Genomic DNA, 19,367 nt, shown 5'->3' with positions numbered 1-19,367 from the left:
ATTGCAGATTCCAATGCTTCTTAGTGACTTATCTCCAAAAAAAAATTTACCGTAATTTTTCTAGGGTGACCGTAAAGTGAAAAAAAAATATTTTGCATTGATATATATGTACTCTTCATTCATGAATAACCATAAGAAAGGAAATACACTTATAAGAATTAAAAATTTGATGCATTGTTATACACATAGTTCAAGGCTTTGAAAATGCGCTCATGAGAATATTTCGCAAGACTCAAATGTTCCTGCTCTTACACTAATATGTACATCCATAGCGTAATCGAACTGCATAGGTGCGCGCACTCAAGAAAACTGTGTGGTTGTGTGCCTGTCGAAAAAGCAAAATGTGTGACAAACTTCCGCTAATCTTCATCTTATAGCCAACCAGAGGCAATTAGTTTTTGCGAGTCTCAAAAAAAAAAAAAAAAATGCAACGGAAAGCATGCACGGCGGCATCCTTCCTATGCGCGCCCCTGTGAGCACTAAACAAGCGAGAAACAAGCAGTCGCACTTTGAGCGATTAGTACTGAGATAGCCATCAGTTTTGCAAGCGCAAGAAGCTGAAACCGCCCGTGGAAGAAAACCCCAACCGCCGCCATGCCGCACGCACGCACGCCAATGCGCGAGCGGTAGTATATAGATGCACGGGAGCAAACTAGCTCTAAAACAAATACATACAACGAAAACCGAGAGAGGGAGGCGCGCGAAAAAAATTCCCTGTATTCCCACATAGTGGCAGCACATGACAGAAAAGAAAAAGTTAGGGAATTGGCGCATTTTTTAAACATACAGATGGTGCCATAAATATACAACATCGACCATTTTGAACTTGTTCGCGGCGCCGTATATTTACGTCATTGACCCTGAAAGGGTTAATGAGCATAACATGGTCAGGACCCTAAGGGGATGAAGCTTATTCTGAGTATAAGAGGCTTTTATGACGAAGGAATTTTAGGTAAGCAGGGGCTCTGCTAAAGTTTCTTGTTAAACCTCCTAATGTTCAACATTAGGATGTTTAACAGAAATGAGATAGAAGTCCTGTTCCTGTGCCACTAATTGGTTCAGTAGGTTTGCGACTGCAGTCATGCAACTGAAAAATTGAGTGGTGAGCAACCCAAAACAATTGCTTTTCGACCAAAGCGATAATTTACAACTATTTGTGACCAACTTGGTCACACGAACTCTGCGAGTCGTTGGTATGAATGAGCCCTTATTGCGAGTTTGATGAGATTTCAATTTTCACCTAGAGCATATACATGTTTACTTGCATAATGAACGCACTCGCATAATGCATGCAGCCCCCACTTTTCCAATCAAGAAGTGTGTATTTTTCTTTTTCTCGCATTATGATCACACCCTGAACTTGCTGTCGTGAAGTAGGAGACATACGGTGCGATTCGGCATCTGATATGGCATCGGGCGGGTGCGATTGTGTCGGACGCTGTGTCTGATTCCGAATTTAGTCAACACACAACTAAGATGAATACAAAACATATACAAATGAACAAAACGATTGTAACAGCCTACAGTCCCTCTGTTTACAATATGCAGTACGCAATGCGGTTAGGCGACTGTTACCAAGCCTGTATCTTCGCGAAACTCTCCTTTTTGCGACATGCATCACATAGATCCCCGACCTAGGCAAACGCCTAAGCTTGAGATTTACCTTCCCCTTTTTCAGTCTCTGGCTGGATCCTGACCTTCACACATTTGCCTCTGTCACCTTGGCACTTTACAAGTTTGATTTTAGACATCTCGACCTCGATCGCATCTGCCTTTTTCATCTTAGACCTACATCTTTTCTGTTTGGCATGCTTCGCAGAGCCTGCAGCATCGGCACATGCACTTGAAATTGCTCTGCCTTCTTGGGTTCCACAGTGCGTCTGCCTTTGTGATAGAGCATGACCAGGTTTGACCATTGCGCAAGCTAGCTCGTCATGAAGCCTTATCTTCAGCTGGCCTAGCTCTATTAGCTCTATCACTGCCCTCAACAGCATGCAGAATTCCTTGCTGGCCTTCAAAGTCTGCCTCTGTATCCAGAACAGTCTCACTAAATGGCGAAACAACTGTTTCTTCATGCTTGTCACTATGTGCGTGAACTACTGGCACTACAGCCCTCTCTGAACTAGCTCTATCAAGGCTAGCTTTGTTACTGTTGTCTTGACCTTCGCAGTCGGTCACTAATTCTAGGGCAGGAAAGCCACTGTTCTCTTCAGTGACTGCCTTCACCTCGCTTCTGCCTATTAATACGTTTGACTCATCACTGCTTGCAGGTGCCTCTGGAATTATTTCTTGATCCTCTGACGCTGCTCAATAGGGTACACGCCTATCAGTTTCCGAGTTCTCTCGCATGGTTTTGCCCTGAAAGCTCCCTTACTAGAGAAAAAACTCTCACTGCTCCTCTTCAGAGAAAAACTCTTCTTGTTCCACCTTGGAGAAAACGGTCGCCTTTCCTTTACCATCTGGTCTGGCTTATGTGAAAAGCAATAGGTGGCTTTTTATGGCAGGCTGGCCGAAATTGCCGCCTTCGTACACACTTGGCGTAAAGGGCCCTGCGTTTCTAAAGTGGGAAAATGGCTGCTATCTTTGCTTTGTGTGTGCGTCACTTACATCACACCTTTTTCAAAGCTTTCTAAACTAGCCATTTCATTACTAGCATTGCCTTTGACAGGCTCGGCTTTTCCTCTCTCACTTTGGCCTTCGCAGTCGGCCTGAAATGCTCCACCAAAGTGCTTGAACAAAGCCTTCTTAGCCCTCTTGTAGTCTCATGCTTTCTCATTTGACAAACAGTTCACGAAACATGCAGCGGCACTAAATGGGAGCACCGTTCCTAATCTCTCCATCCACGAGTCCCGGCTCACACCTTCTTTCTCACACCCTCATTCAAGGCCAGCGAGGGAATTAACTATATCCTCGTCTGTCCTGAAGGTGTGGAGTTGGTGTCGCGCTATCTGCCATCTAAGTGCCCGACTTTTCAGCTCAAGCTCTGCCATCCTAAGAGCATGCTTTCACACTGCCTCTTGCGGTTTCCTGATTCACGCTTGCACCTTTCTGCTTCTTCATCCTCACGGCTCTCTCACCCCTCTGCTTTTTGTTTCCTTTCAACAATGGTTTCCTCAGCCTCGTCAGCTTCCTCCACCGTCACATCTTCTGCTTTCATGACGTCGAGAACTGCTTCTTTTGTGTTTGCAGAGCCAACAGAAATGCCTGAATGCTCGCAAATTAAAAGAAGGTCCTGCACTTTAAATTTCTCCACGGCGATCTTGTTTGCCTTCAAAATTCACCCTTCTTTAACACTAAAATTCGCTATTTAAAGAGAGTAAATTTTCAATACAGTGCCCGCCAGACAACACAAAAATACTTTCCTAGCGTCTGCCTTTTGGTACAAGAGAGAGTTCTGGCAACATGAAGAGCAAACATCAGGCACTACCTAACCCGTCCATATTGCTATCATCAGGAGACTGCAGAATTTCTCAGTGCTGCTTCCTTAAGAAATAATTTTCCTGGCCTTTCCGGCCTCCTCCCAACTCCCCTCCTCATTCTGCAAAAGCTCAGTTGTTGCCTTTTGCCTTTCGCAGGGCCAACCAAAATGGCGATCTGCTCATGACTTTCGAAGAGTAGTTGGATTTTAAACTTATCCATGCTTACAGTGCACCCTGTGTTTCTTCCCCTCTAGCAATTTAGCTGACAAGCCAGTCAATTCTTGGGCTGCAAAACAAAATTACAAGTAATTCTAAATATCATTATCGACTTCCTACGCTAATGAGTCTAGCAAAAAGAGAAGCAAACACACAGCACTCATCACACCAATGTAACCAATGCCAACCAATCCCATAAGCTGCCAGTCACTGTTGTGAAGTCTGAGGTTCAAGCGGCCATGAAGGTTCCATGACTGGTGCCATGCCAGGTGTCAAGCCAGGTGTCATGCCAGGTGCTGTGCCAGATGCTGGGAGAAAGAAAGGTCCTAAGCGGCATTCAAGAGATAAGAAAAAAAAAGGGTTTATATACAAATTTACATAATCGTGGTTTACAAAAAATGACTGCATGACTCTCGGAGCACCCTACATGCTAAAGTTTTTGCATGTCCGAGCACCCCCACAACAGTCCAGTTTATTTCAGCATTTCAATCGACGAGGAAATTCACTGTTCTTCTCGGCCTATCACAATCGTCGCACCGTTCGCAAAATCCCGCCTATAACGTCACGCCATTTCGCTGGACTCCGCCTCCAGTGTTGCGCAATCGCCCCCGCATATGAGGCAACGACGTGGCAAACTGGAAACTTGATGTCGACACTGTTCCTACGGAAGTCCTCAACATTGGCCCCTTTGTCAATTAGTGGGCTCTGCGTGACGGTCTGTCTGTCAGGGTCAGGTTTAGGTAGAGTGATCTTCGTGGTGTGCTTCCATGGGGGGCGGTGGTTGTTGTCTCAAAATTAGCTCCTTTGTTTGCATGTCACAGTCGGTGCCAGGTCCAGTCTAGTCCGGGCGGGTACTCGTCTCGCCCATCAGCTCTGGGCAGTCAAACAGCTGAAGATACGGGACGTAACTGCTTGCTCGTTAGTCTCAGGTGACGCTGATTTAGTTGCCAGCTCCCTGGCCCTGACAAAATGAGGAAGCGTGAATAGCACTCCACAGCTGCATGTCTGCCGTTGAAGCATCCTTTGTCTCAAGGGACCCCCAGGCACAACAGTACATGTTGCAATTGCAGGATTGAAGCCAGGAAATGCTGAAGTCATGTCTATGGAGAAGAAATCGTAATACTAGCACTTATTTGAGGTATCGACATGCTTCCAGCAAATGCACTTATTTCCTGTTTAATATAAAGAGAACCTTTTTTAGCACTGTGGGTCCCAACTATATGGAACACAAACGCAAACATGTGCTATGTTTCATCACAGATTTTGGTGATAAATATCCCAAAACTTGTGATAGTCTTGGAATGCCTGCTAGATGTACATGCCATAACTTCATAATGTCTTCATTTCTCTGTGGGTGCATGTTTCTGAAAGTAGTGAATTATAAAGTTAGTCAAATTTTGTTAACTGGGTGTTTGCACATTGTGAGTTTTTGTGCACATGTCTGCTTCCTCAATTGACCTAGCTGAAGAGGCTGCACTGGGCTACCTGCCACAAGCTTCTTTCTCTCTTTTTTTTCTTGTGCATTTAAATTAAAGATAAAAAGATTAGGAACAAGTAGTATAATGCAGTCGAATCTCAATAATTTGAACTCGAGCAGTCCTCAAAATTTGTTCAAATTAAGCGGAGGTCAAATTAAGGGAAGTTCATTGAATAAAGCTCATTGAATGTTAAGTGGCGCATGTGACTGTTCAAATATGCGAGTAACGTGTTCCAGAGGTGTGACTTCATGGCAGTGCGGCACATGCTGCTGTGAAGCCACACATCTAGGCAAGATATTTACTGCTGTGAAGCTGCATCTCAAGGCAATATTCGCATATAACCCGCACCTCGACTGTACTATTAAAGTTTTTGCATTTTAGGTGCTGGTTACACGCACCAAAATACGAATACTTGCAATGGGAGATGAGAGCAGCAGCCGGCACATGACCGCACTGTCGGGTCAAAGGTGCCGCCGCGTGAGTTGGCGCGCTGCTGAGAGCATGGTTGGCGGCGCGGTATGTTCAAAATAACCATTGCAAGCATTTACTGGTGCGAATTGCCACGCATTTTCACGCACTCAAATACACATAATTTTGACAGTACAACAGTGTCCGTTTGAATTAACCAGGTTCAAATTCATGAGATTCCGCTGTATATTTGGATACAGGGTGCTTTTTTTTTTAGACTATGCAGATATTTAAAAAATAATAAAGCCATGAGCAATATGAACATCGCATTTTCACAAGAAAGTTGTAAGTTGAGGCAAACATACTTTACCACTAATATGAGTTTCAGAAGACAAATCGACAAGAAATTGTTCATCTATTATAAGTTTGGGGGCAGTTGTTTATGACAAATTTGGAGGCAGTCACATTTTATTACGGCCAAATATTTTTTATCTTCAAAATGGCACCTGATTCAAGATATTCATAATCAAATTTCAATGGTCTACACAGGCAATATCAATATCAAACAGTGATATGGGAGTAAAGAAACGACAGCCTCACTATATTACGTCAGACGGAAATGCCCCATGGCAGAGCATGTGACGAATTTTGAATGATGGCACGTTGTGGTTAATACTGATATTGTATGTCATGGCAAATTCTTGCCAGGCAAGATGTGCCATTCAGTATTGGCTGCAACACGCAGTTTCATACTTATGGCTTTTTGTAATAGAGCATTTCCAGCTGGTATAACAGGGCTGCTTTTTCTGTGCTCCCGGCACGCTCAGTACCTATATTGCCTGGATTGAGTGATGATATTTGATGATGAATAGTATCTGAAATTAGGTGCCATTTTCAAGATTTAAAAAATATGGGGGTACATTAAAGTGAGACTGCCTCTAAATTTGTCATGGAAACTACCCCCAAGGTTGAACGGGAAGAAAGAGGGTGAACTGAGGAGCCTGATTTTTATTAATCATATCATAAGAAGCCAATGTACAGACACCAAGGACAACACAGGGGAAATTACTTGTACTGGCTAATTGAAATAAAGAAATTATAAGTTAATGGATAAAAGTGGACGAACAAACAACTTGCTGCAGGTGGGGAATAAAGAGTAAAATGTGTGGCTAAATTGCATGAAGTACTATTAAAGATTACATGTTGTGCTTACTTCAGTTTTATGTATTCTTTAAAGCTTGTGTAATAAACTTGTGTGTCTTGTTCTGCTCCATTTAATTTGATTTTTCTTTTTCAAGGCCGGGATTCTGCGTGGATGTCTCTTGAACGCATTGGCATCATGCTGTCCAAGGTAGCCGAAGTGTGCTGGCGTTTGCTTGAAATTCATATGATGAAAGTCGTGCTGCTGGCAGTCTTCATTCTGGCAATATATGATGTAAGTTGGCATGAATTGGTTATAATAATTTTCTAACAGAACTTATACCGTAGCATTATTTAGCTGGCACTAAAGCTTGAGGCAGTAATGGGTAATTAAATTAGGTGAACAGATTTTTCAGAGTAACTTCTCACCTTCTCATCTGGCTCAAGGATTCCCCAAACAAGGAGCTCTGCAATGCAATGCACCTTTGGATGCAGCCAGCGTTGTGGGGGTTGAAAGAGGCAAGCTGGCTTTCTACGCTACTTGTGTGAGGTAGCCAACCTCCTCTTGGAGGCACAGATGCGATGGTCTATGCAGTTGCCAGGCATCGCTACACATGCGCAATGCATGTGCAAATGCATGGGCAACGCATACGTAACTTGAGGCCATCTCCTCCTGTGCCTTCTCTCCTGTCTCATCGCTGCTGTCTGTATGCAGAGGCCAGCTTCCCCCTTCTACCTTTTACTGCTGTGGGTGAAGTAGTGTGAGCTATTCAGCAAGAAAGCGTGAGCAGCAACAGCAGTATCAAGTGGCAGCCACAATTGGGAAAGTACGGGATGGCCGGCAAAGAAATTTTGGCTTTAAAATGCAAGCCGGCACACCAGCCTGCATGCCGCACACCTTTGCCACACCTGCCTTTGTGCCACGCATCCTGCACAGCGCACCTTCGTTGCATGGCCCTACGCATTGTCTGCCTCGTGTGCCCCTCTCCCATCTCCCTTGTACCCTACCGATACATGAGTTGACTGCACTGACCTTGGAGGGGTGGAAGGAAGAAGGGAGAGAAACGTGCGATACCGGCGATGTATAGGGCGATGTGACAAAGGCGTGCCGTGCGGGGTGTGCGGTACAAAGATGGGTGTAGCAAAGGTGTGCGGTACACAGACGGGTGCGGCGGGTTGGATTTTTGTTTAATAATTTTGAGCTCTTTTTTTCTTTCAACGCATGTACCCAGTAGCCAGATTTAATTTTTAGAACTAATAACGCAGGATGGGAGTAATTAAGCAATTTATTTCACCATAGAACACATACAAAAGTTGGTGGTGCATCGACTGCTCATTTTTGTATCCGATATATTGTTAAAACTGGTATCATTATAAGTGGTTTCGACTCTATTTGAAACAGCAGCACTTTAGACATGCAATGTGGACAGCTCTTCATGCTCACATTTGACATGGAGAGGATGAGTTGCCTCTGAAATGTAAAATACTTTCACTGAGTTATCAGTTACCAATCATTTATCCTAAACAGGCATGGATTTTTATAGAGTGCAGTAATATTGTTAACACTGTACAACAGGTATGGCTAGCGAAAAAAAAAAAAAAATCGGTGTGTATTGGCATTATGAAGCATTCAAAGTGATTTACGCAAACTGTGTAGAAATTCTTTTTCATGTGCTTATATTGAAGCACAAATAAAGCAGCAATAGAGGGTAACTTATTCAAATAATAAAACAAATTATTTCTTTCTTTATCCAAATCATTGGACCCCTCTCACACCTTACTTTTGAAATATGGCTACAAGCTTTTGCATCTGCTAACTCTTGTTTATTGGTGTCTTGCAGGTGTGTGCAGTGCACATCATATTTGTGGCACTTGTTGTGGTGGCCTTACCATTCCGCTGGATGCAGCTTTTCCTCACACACTGCTGCTCTATGTGGGCCTCCATGCTGCTGCTTGCCAAGATGATATACCAGCTGAACTTTGTTGATCGTTATGGCTGGGCCACAAACTGCTCAGTGAGTGTAGTGACAGTGAATAAAACTAGCATTTGCTCTTCCATTGCCGGCTGCATACGCACTTCTTTTTTGTGCGTTTTCCTTCTTTTTTAAAAATCTTGCTGCTTTTTTCTTGTAGAGTGTCACTGGGTTTGATGGAAATGCAACTGAATTCCCAGCTCCATTTAACTCTACCATAGACAACAGGATTTGGATCGGGTTTCAAAAGACAACAAATCTTACCTCATATTGTAAGGTGAGGAATTCTCTAATTTCATGTTTTTGGCCTGTAATAACCATGACTTTCTCCGTTCTTTAGGGCTACATTATGCTGATAGTAGTATTTTCAGCACACGCAATGGTGCGTTACAGACAGCGCTTCTACCGAGCACGACATGAGCTTCCAGAGCCACGCCCTGGTGTAGTCTTTATTCAAGCCAGTCGCTCCAATGCTGATGATGGTATCAAACAGTGCCTTATGTACCTGCTCAATTATTTCTTCTACAAATTTGGTGTGGAGGTGAGTTGATATTTCACTTTGTGGTATTCTAAAATGGCAAAGGCATTTGCACATTTAACTTTGGTGCCTCAGTTGAACTCCAGTTATGTATCTTGGATTTATTTGGAGTGGAGAGGGGAGTTTTCTGCCAGCCGTTAACACATATTGATAAGATTCCTGCATTATCAGTTAGACCAGCTTTGGCCATATCAAACTTTTATATGAAGTAGGATTCATATTGCTCTCTTTCCTTTGAGCTTGAAAAACCACTTCATCCACAAGTTCACAGGCTCGTATGTGGCACAAATGAGAACATGTGCAGTTCTTCATTTCTTCAAACATCCTCTCTCAACTGACAAGATTGAACAAAATATTGTTATTAGAAACCTTCATGGGGGTTTGAACTCCAGCCCCTTCCTGCCTATGCCACTGCCAGGCTATATGAGCAAACAAACATCTCATAAAGTTTCTGATCATACTTTATGCCTCACTTCATACTCTTAATATTGCATTGTTATTGTGTCCTATGCCATATGTACAGCATTGTTTCTTAGTAAAGGTACTCGCAGCCTAGAAAACACCTTAACAGTTTCATAGCCAGTGATATAATAGAACGTCTGACTCTGCTGTTTGATGCGACTCTTCCACAAAGTAGTTTGTTCTTTGTGGCAGTTTAAATATGTCTGTCAGGCATGCTTAACTATGCTGCACTTAACAATGATGTCCTCACTCAGCTAAATCATAAAGCTCCACTTAGTCTGAAATGCAGACAGGTGTTTGATATATCGAGCTATTAGACTTTGTAGCTAGCTATCCATTTTTCTCTGTCGGTTGAGTTTTTGAGAAGCTCTCGTTACTTTCTTAACAGGTGTGCTTTGTAACAATGGTCACCTGCATTGGAATGCGGCTTGATGTTTTTGCACTGATGACATCACTGTGGCTTTGTGCCATGTTTCTGCTACGCCGACGAAATCTTGCCAAGGTGTGGCCATTCTATGTGGCGTACCTCTGCTTCGTACTGCCCCTCCAGTACTTGGTGGTGGTTGGGTTACCCCCAGGCCTTTGCATTGGTGAGTTGAACTCTACTTTACTGCTTACTACTGTCAAGGAGAGGCAAACATTGAGTTGTTATTTGGTGTGTGTGCAGAATATCCATGGTGGGATCCATCAAAAAAGGTTTTAAGAGAAACGGCACTGTGGCTATTTCTACCTGACTACCAAGACCCACCTCTGGCACGAAAAATTCTTGGTGAGCATTTTTTGAAGATTAGCTACTAAATATTTTTAGATAAACTTGTTGGTTTCATAGTAAACTTGTTGGTTTCATAGAATTTGAGCACCACTACTTCATCCTGTGCTGCTACACTATCACAAAATTGAGGCTATGTAAGACTTGTATCACTTGTGTCTGTGGCTGGTGAGCGTGTGTGGTTCTGTTAGTGTGTGTGTGAACACCTGCACGCATATGTGAAATATTGTCACGGAGTTAATAAATAGGCTTGCCAAATGATTGTCTTCCTTTAATGATGGCAGACACTTGGAGAGAGCATGCACAACTGCCCACTTCATTGTCCTCACTCTGGCTGCTGGTGACTGGCAACTGCAGAGGGCATCATACTTCGCGTCATTGCTCCCTTCTGAAAAAATGACCGTCCCACATTCAGAAATGCATGTGGTCACAGATGAGGAAGAAGGAAGAATAGGCGCAGCATGGCAACAGTTAATAAAGAATAGGAAAGAGAAAAAAAAGTCAAAATGTCGCACTTCACTCGTGAGTATATTACAGCTTCATCCATACTACGTGGGTAATTTCAGTGCACGGCTGTCGTCGGTTCGAACTAGCATAAATACTTTGAGGTACAACTTCGTATTTCACATCAATGAAGTGGTGGACAACCTTGTATGGCCAAAGTATTGTCGTTATAATTTATCTGAGGGAATTGTGACGGACGGGTGTCCACACCCACATTTAGTTGCCGGGGTCGTATTGTATGTTTTAGAGCGCAACTCTTAGGCGCCTGTTCCTGTGATGAGCCTCAGCATTCCCAATCCTCTCTTGGCATAACCGAGCAAATGCGGAGCTCACTGGGGAATGAAAGAAGGGCATAGTGAACAGAGCACGAGGAGGAAAGTGGAGGAAGCCACCTTGAAGCACCACCAGATGGCGCTCACGACCGCGCATTTGTAGAGCTAGGGAAACGATGGAGCATGTTTTATTAGAATGTGAAGACATCTGCCCAGCGTTCGATTTAGGCACCACTGGCCTCCTTGAAGCCCTTGGGTTCAGTGAGAGCAATGGGTAAAGTAAACATGTCCGGCAATAGAGATTAGTAAGAGGTGATTGGAAGATTGGTGGAAGAAGAGTAGGGAAACGACAGAAAACGGAGATGTACAAAAGCAAAGTTCGCAACAGGTGGTCAGAAAATTTGGTTGTGGGAGTTCATATTGTTTTCTTTTTATTTCTTTTTTAACCTAGGTAGGGCATTAGGCAGTATAATAAGATACTGAAGTACTAAAGCGCCAAACAGACAACACAAATAGAGACACGGACGAGCGCTTAGCGCTAGTCTGTGTCTCTTCTTGTGTCATCTGTTTGGCGCTTCAGTACTTCAGTAACATGCACCAACTAGCCCAACAAAAAGTTCTGCTGGAATAATAACAAGAGCTTGGTGGCGCAACCCACCGCCCCGTTCCAAAAGGGGACACTCATAACATCCATCCATCCATCCTGTGGCAGCAGCGACGCTGGCCGTCCGGGGGTAATAAAAAAAAGAACCAGGAGGCTCACCTTCGCGCACAGCATTTGCCGCAAGCATTTCCCAGTAAAGATTACGGTTGCATAAGCTGCAGTTGCCGGGAAGTGGCAACTGTGGGGCCGGTCTATATGTAGCACCCCGCGTCGCGGCTCTGGCAGTCGGTGCGGTGATCAGTGCAATGCCTCAATATATCGCGAATATAGAGCTGTGCTCAAATTTGGCATTAGGGAGTATTGTAATCATAGGGGAATTTTTTTCATTGGCCACTGTTCTGTTGGCAAGTGATGGAACCCTGCTGGCTGCAGATGCGGTTCCGTGTGAGCTGTCGAGCTTCCTCAGCTTTCTGGACGAAGTCGTCAGCATTGTCACTTCGCGTGGTTCCATCATCTACTGGGAGCATATTGTCCAACGGTGTCATAACACAGCATCCGAAGACAAGTTCAAATGGCATAAGCTGGATTGTCTCCTGCACAGCTGCATTGTATGAGAACATCATATATGGCAAAATTTCATCCCATGTCTTGTGTTGTATGTCAGCGTACATAGAAAGAACATTGGCCAGCTTTCTGTTAATTAAGCACTCTGTTAATCCATTAATTTGGGTGTGACTGGCTGTGGTGTTTTGATGATTGCTCTCCGTCAGTGTGACCACTTCCTGCAATAAATTAGCATAAACGCTGTGCCTCGATTGGGGATTAGGGCAGAAGTGGCACCATGACGTAGTATGTTTTCATGGACAAAAACCTTGGCGACTTCTGCAGTGGTTCACCGGCATACAGATTTGGTCTCTGCGCACTATGTTAGATAGTCCGTGGCAGTGACTGTCCATTTGTTTCCAAAGGATGAGGGAATGAGCCAAGTAGATCCATTCCCACTTGCTGGAGGAGGGTCCATAGGCTGTAGAAGACCGGTGGGTTTCACAAATGTAACCTTACTACGCTGGCAGTGACAGCTGCTTCTTATGTAGCTCTGAACAGACGAGAATAGCTGTGGGAAGTAATACTTCTGGTGTATATGCGTTAACATCCTGGCGAAGCCTAAGTGTCCAACACACAGGTCGTCATGACACATCTGCAATTCTTGCAGTGGGGATGACGAGAAGGAACATTTCTTGGCGGTTTTCAAAGCTCTTCTTGTAGAGGATGTCATACTGGAGGCAGTAAGAAGTGAGTTTTTGTAACATCGGTTGTAGGACAATGTCTGCACCCTATAAGAGCAGTTCGTTGTCCACGCGTTGGTACTCTGCCATCTTCACCATGCCAATGCCAAGAAACTGCCAATCTTGCTCCAAGTCAGATGGCATCAATGGAATGAACACATGTGAGAAGCAGTCAGAATTTCTATGCTTCTGTCCGGATTGGTAGACCATAGTGATTTCATACTTCTGAAGGTGGTGGCTCTAATGAGCAAGGCAGCCTGAAGGGTCCCTAAGATTGGGAAGCCAGCAAAGTGAATGATGGTCGCTTACTGCTTGAAATTGTCAACCGTAAAGGTAGGGTTGGAACTTACTGATAGCCCAAACGACTGCCAAACACTCCTTTTCAATCGTGGAGTAGTTGACCTCTGCCTTTGTGAGGCTGTGGCTCGCATAGGCTACTACATGTTCAGCACCATATTGCCACTGAATGAGAATAGCTCTGAGGCCCATGTTGCTGGCATCTGTGTGTATTTTTGTGTCAGATTGGTCATAAAAATGAGAGAGTACAGTAGCCGTTAGCACATGCCTGCGCAATTCTGTGAAGGATTCTTGTCGTTCTTCCATCCACTCGACAGGTAGCTCTTGGCGTGCAAGTCTCGTCCGTGGTTCCACGATCCTTGGAAAATCCTTCGAAGAAGTGACGGTAGTAAGCGCAGAGGCGTTAAAACCACTAAAGAGCCTTCTTGTCTGTAGGTCGTGGAAACTCTGTGATGGCCATTAGCATCTCAGGGTCGGCCGAACGCCCTGGGACTGACCATGTGTCCGAGGAACTTGAGCTCCTGAAAGCCAAAGTGGCATTTTTCAGGCTGGGAGGGTGAGGTTTGCATTGTGGATAGCAATCATTACATTCTTGAGCCACTCTAGATGTTAATCAAGCATTCTTGAAAACACGATGATGACGTCCAAGTAAGCCAAGCATGTCTGCCACTTCAGTTTAGCAAAGGCAGTGTCCATCATCCGCTGAAGTGTAGCAGGTGCAAAACTTAGGCCAAATAGAAGGACTGTGAATTCATATAGTCCGTCAAGAGCCACAAAAGCAGTTTTTTTGTGATCACACACTCGTGTACTTCGAACTGCCAGTATCCGAACTTAAGATCTAAAGAGTTAAAGAATTGAGTGTGGCACAGACTGTCCAAGGCATCATCGATCCATGGCAGGGGATAAACATCTTAATTGGTGACTGTTTAGCTGTCTGTAGTTGACATGGAAGCATAGGATGTTGTCTTTCTTTTTTACTGGGACGACAGGCGACACCAATGAACTTGTCGACAGCTGAATGACATCATCATTTATCATTTCTTGAACCTGGTGCTTAGTAACTTCTCTTTCTATTGGCGAGACGCATTATAGATGTCGGCGAACAGGGTGTGCCGGCTCGTCTGTAATAATAGGGTGCTTTGTAACATAGGTGCGATGGACTTGAGACTCAAGTAGAAGCAGCCAGAGAAGTCGCTCACGAGCTTTAGTAGTTGCTGTTTCTGTATTTCTGACAAGCCAGGGTTAATATGTATGCAGCAGCTCAGGCTATCAGCTTTTGTCGACTCAAGTGAAGCGGCCTCCAATGGGCACACGTTGGAGATGGCAGCAATTCCATGGAGGAAGGCTATAGTTGGGCTTGAGGTACATGCTGATACTTGTTGCTGAAGCTGGACAAGCCCGTCGAATACATTGCAGGTTACGAGAGTCAGTAGGCTACTTCTCAGCAGTACTGTGATGCTGTTACTGATGATGTGCAAGGCATTTTGATTATGCCTGTTGTCAGCGTTGCTCACTATTGCGTGTGGTTGAAAAAGTTGCCCACAATTATTTCAAGTCGGTTATGGCTCCATTTTCCTGCAGGAAGTCCATTCCAAGCATCAAGTTCCTAGAACAAATGGCCACTATAATGAAGTCCGCAATGTACATGCATTCGGGAATTTTTACATGAGCTGTGCACTTGTTCATGGGAGTTAGGAGGTTACCTTTGGCCAGGCAGACCTGTGACCCAGTCCACTGCGTATAAACTTTTTTAAGCTTTACGGCAAGTTCTCTGCTCATATCCGAGCTGTCTGCACCACTGTCAGTTAAATGTTGTCTATTGTTACTGTTACGTCCAATGTTACCACTTAGTTTAGGTCACCTGAGTGTGCTTGAACGTCGATCTGTTGTCGCTGTCATCGTAATGGACGATATGCAGTACACTTGGTGTCAGCAGCCTCACCTTCGGTGGTTGCTGACCTCAGTTTTCTCAGTTTTCAGGGCTGGGTGAACGGTGTCTAGGAGTGTCTCGAGGGAACACAGGACTGGTATTGAGCAGGTTACGATGAACAGGCCTCGTGCTTTCGCTGCTCAAACAAATTATGACAACTCGTGAGAAAGCTCTCAATCTCTAGTGGCTGCTCATCAGGTCATGGAGGAGGCGTATTCGGAGAGAACCCATGGAGACCCACGCGACAGTAGGGAGACATCCTGTAGATGTCGCCAGCTTTCCTGCAATGGAAACCGAGGGGCCTTTGGTTTGGAGCATGCCAAATGTCACTCTTTTTTGGCCTGGTCTCGTCGATGGACAGTGGAGTGTGATGCCGGAATCCTGCTTTCACCTGTTCCATGGGGCGCATGAAATTTAAGGTCTTGTACAGCAACGGATGTCATACGGCTTCCGCATATGTCATCCTAACTTGCTGTCACTACTGTGGTGCCCCATAGCTGTCAGGAACTTGAACGGTGTTCCTGATCTCGTCTCACACCATCTCTGCCACAGAAAGTTGCGTGACCGAGGTGTTGATTGCCTGCATTTTCTTCTCTTACGACAGCCACGATCAATTCTTGCAAGTCACTGATGTCACTTCCTAAAGTCACGTTAGAGGTAGAGGGGCTACTTGAAAGTGCAGTGACATTGTGGTTGTATTGTCTGGCACGTTGTTGTAGAGCCCTTTCCATTGCAGTTGTTTCAGCAAAAAAGTTTGCAAGTATCGTCAGTGGATTGCAGTTAAGGTCAGCAAAGATTTCCTGCTTGAAACCTCACATTCGGTGACACACTTTCTTGTCTCTGTCCATTGAAGTGTCTGCACATCTTAAGAGCTGAGCCATGTCCTCAATATAGGTGGTGATGCTCTCATTAGGACCTTGGATTCTTGCCTCAATCGCCAACCCCACTGTCTCTTTTCTGTCCATGCTGGTGTATGCAGCAATCAACTGCCGACAAAATTCGTCCCACAATGTCAGTCTCCTCATGGTTCTCGAACTACATCTTGGCCGAATCTCTGAGAGCGGAGTACACATTGTGCAGCTTGTGCTCTTGGGACCAGCCGTTGAATTTGGCGGCTCAATCGAAGCCAGTCTTGAGTGTCCTTAGCAGTGCTTCCATGGAATGAATTGAGCATCTATCGCTGATGGAGGATAATCAGTGCCACTGGCGTGACAACCGCAGCAAAAGATGCTTGGCTCATCGTCCTGGTACGATCAGGTAGCAACCCGTGCTATGGCTGGAGCCCCTGGAGATGGCAGCTGGTATGTATGTGCACAAGGGTGAACTTGTAGGACTACTCACTGGAGTCTAGTCAGGAGTATGATTCATCTCCAACGATCCTATCATCTACCCCACACTTACATCAGAAAAATATCACAGAGTTAATAAACAAGCTTGCCAAACGATGGTCCTTCTTTAATGATGGCACAACTGCCCACTTCGTCGTTGACACGACGAAGTGTCAACGACGAGTGTTGACAAGTGTTGACACGACAAAATATTGCAAACATGCAATGACCAGTACATCACTTCTCATTTATTTTGAAGTATTCTGCTATCTTGACTGAAGGACGCCAAGAATTAAGAACAGCATTCACTGTACCTTGATGAGTGTTGTTCATGGTGGCCGCTGTGAATATTTCTCATAATTGTACACGAATACATTTAATTAGCTAAATTTATGAATTTGTCGAATTGATGAGATGTCAACGTAAACATTGTGGATGACGTTGACAAATGACCAATGACAGCATTTAAAACAACCTAGGATTCATGGACTTTTTTTTTACTAAAAAGAATGCTCCTGTAATAAATGTAAAAAAAAAATGCTGTGACCATTCGACGCTTCTGCACACCAAAAATTGCATGAACCTTTATGCAAACCTTGTCAAATAGGGGCACTGGGAACGTGCGGCCGTGCTTTTTTCTTGCTGCGTCAGCAGTTTTTGGTGCGTGTCTTCGGTCCCTGTCGAATGTGAAGTTGCGAGATTTTGTAATTGTTTGGAAAGCGAACCATTACAAGACCATGGCCAAGATTTGCACATTTGTGATATACACAATGCACCAAACTGAGATTTCTACATCTGAGATTTCTTACATTACTGGTGCAAGAACATGTTGTCACATGGACATAAAGAAATTTTGCAGGCTTTTCCTTTTTTGTAGGAAAAGAGGACCACACAAGACCTAGGTTGCTATATACGCTGTTATCTGTCATTTGTCTGTGTATTCCACAACCTGTGCATTGGAACCTCATTGAATAAGTAAGGTAATAAATGTTAGTTCGTTAAAATTAAATATTAGTTGATCTTTCACAATGAAAAAAAAATTTTGACTAGCATTAAAACAAGCCTGTCAGCATCGAGTGGGCACTATTCACGGAAAGCCCTAGGTTACGTTTTGCTTGTTACATTTATTTTGCACATCCTGTATGTAATTTGATGTTGGTTTCTGAGAAACCTGTATGGGCTTCCTTTGTAGCTTCATGCTATAGTCAGACAGACACAGACAGACACAGACACAGACAGACAGACAGACACAGACAGACAGACACAGACAGACAGACAGACAGACACAGACAGACAGACAGACAGACAGACAGAGAGAGAGAGAGAGAGAACTTTAATTATGCTACAGTCATGTGAATGACAATTTTTCCCTCATAAATTTTGCTCACCTGGCGGGCTTCCACACAACTGATCTGCTGTAACCTAATAGTGTTCTGCAAAGTCAAATAACGAACACATTTTCTTAATATGCCTGTATTTCTCTCATATTGACGTTTACCAAGCTGTTCCAAAACATATGTTACTGCTCCAGAACATACAATTCATGCTCCGAACATGGTCCAAAGTGCCAAATTTGCTGCTCCAAAATTTCTTTGTCCGCTTCCATCCCTGTTTTGTGCACATGTGGGCAAGGCCTGAGCCATTTTGACGTATCACGAAGGGATAATGGCAGATTTTTAATAAAGACAATAGTTTTACGACATACCAGCCCAGGGTCCATTGCGGCTCTCTGGGTCTGCAGAGACATATGGTAACCCAGAAATCGTGTTACCACATCGATTTGACCGCATAATTTGAGAACATGAGCATCAGCGCATGAATATATAGTTTGGTTGTAGTGCCACCGACGTTTCTGGCTTTACAGGAAAGCATGCACCGTGCCATCGCTCGACCCGCTCTTCTACATTCTAGTACGCTATAGCTACAAAGCGCACTTCTACCGCCCTGCATTCTTATTGGCTTGTGGCAAGGTGAAACTATCTATTATGTAGAAATGGCGTTCAATAAACCACAGTAGTTCATAACTCTGGCTTCTCCGTACGGTCTGTTGGTGAAGTGCATTTCCAGGCCCTTCACCCACACTGTCGAGACACTAAAGAAAAATGCATTTATAAAATGTGTCTTCAGCTACTTTTCAAACTTTCAGACTCACTACTGCAGAATGAAAGTTTTCTTGTGACTGCTACCACTAATTAAATATCTACAGGCACTATTACCAAATTTTGCATGCACTAGATGATTTCACTATCAGGGTAATCTGCTTCAAAATTTAGCGTAAGATGTTGCTTAAGACAATTGCTCTACAGCACTCGGGTTGGTTTATTCAGTGTTCTGTCGGAATTTCTAAAGTGCACTGCAATATTCCATATATTATTCCACTAGAATTCAGATTAGCTGCTCCGAACTCCTTCAAAATTAATTTTATCCACTCTAAATTGCTCTAAAATGCAAATTCGTCTGCTCCAAGCTGCTACAAAATGCTGTTTTATGTGCTCCAAACTGCTTCAAAACACAATTTCACTTGCTCCAAAAGTTGATCCAAAACGACTTTGGGCAGTCCGATCCTTGTCAAAGGTCGTGGATTTGACTCCCACCAAATGTGGAGGGTTCGAGTGTTTTAATTAACTATATATTAATCAACTGTGCCTTAATTAACCTCACCTTAACATCAAAGGTCATGGGTTCGAATCCCACAAAGGTAGTGGGTTTGAGTGCCTTCATTAACTTTATCCAAATGAACTGT

General features: G+C 44.0%; 1 protein-coding gene across 3 annotated transcripts in view; it reads left to right on the top strand.

Annotated features, from left to right (window-relative positions):
• The window catches only part of Piezo (piezo type mechanosensitive ion channel component), a 237,466-nt gene that overhangs the window by 106,850 nt on the left and 111,249 nt on the right, over positions 1–19,367 (top strand). For all 3 annotated transcript variants that reach the window (XM_050191503.3, XM_055062065.2, XM_050191500.3), the window contains 6 exons: positions 6,820–6,956; positions 8,503–8,676; positions 8,795–8,911; positions 8,975–9,175; positions 10,023–10,224; positions 10,302–10,403. In XM_050191503.3, the coding sequence (XP_050047460.1) occupies positions 6,820–6,956; positions 8,503–8,676; positions 8,795–8,911; positions 8,975–9,175; positions 10,023–10,224; positions 10,302–10,403 (933 nt within the window). The remainder of the gene's footprint in view (positions 1–6,819; positions 6,957–8,502; positions 8,677–8,794; positions 8,912–8,974; positions 9,176–10,022; positions 10,225–10,301; positions 10,404–19,367) is intronic.

This window comes from Dermacentor andersoni, chromosome 1, assembly GCF_023375885.2.
Source record: "Dermacentor andersoni chromosome 1, qqDerAnde1_hic_scaffold, whole genome shotgun sequence".
NCBI classification, from domain to species: domain Eukaryota; kingdom Metazoa; phylum Arthropoda; class Arachnida; order Ixodida; family Ixodidae; genus Dermacentor; species Dermacentor andersoni.
This window is presented reverse-complemented; position numbering and strand designations above follow the sequence as displayed.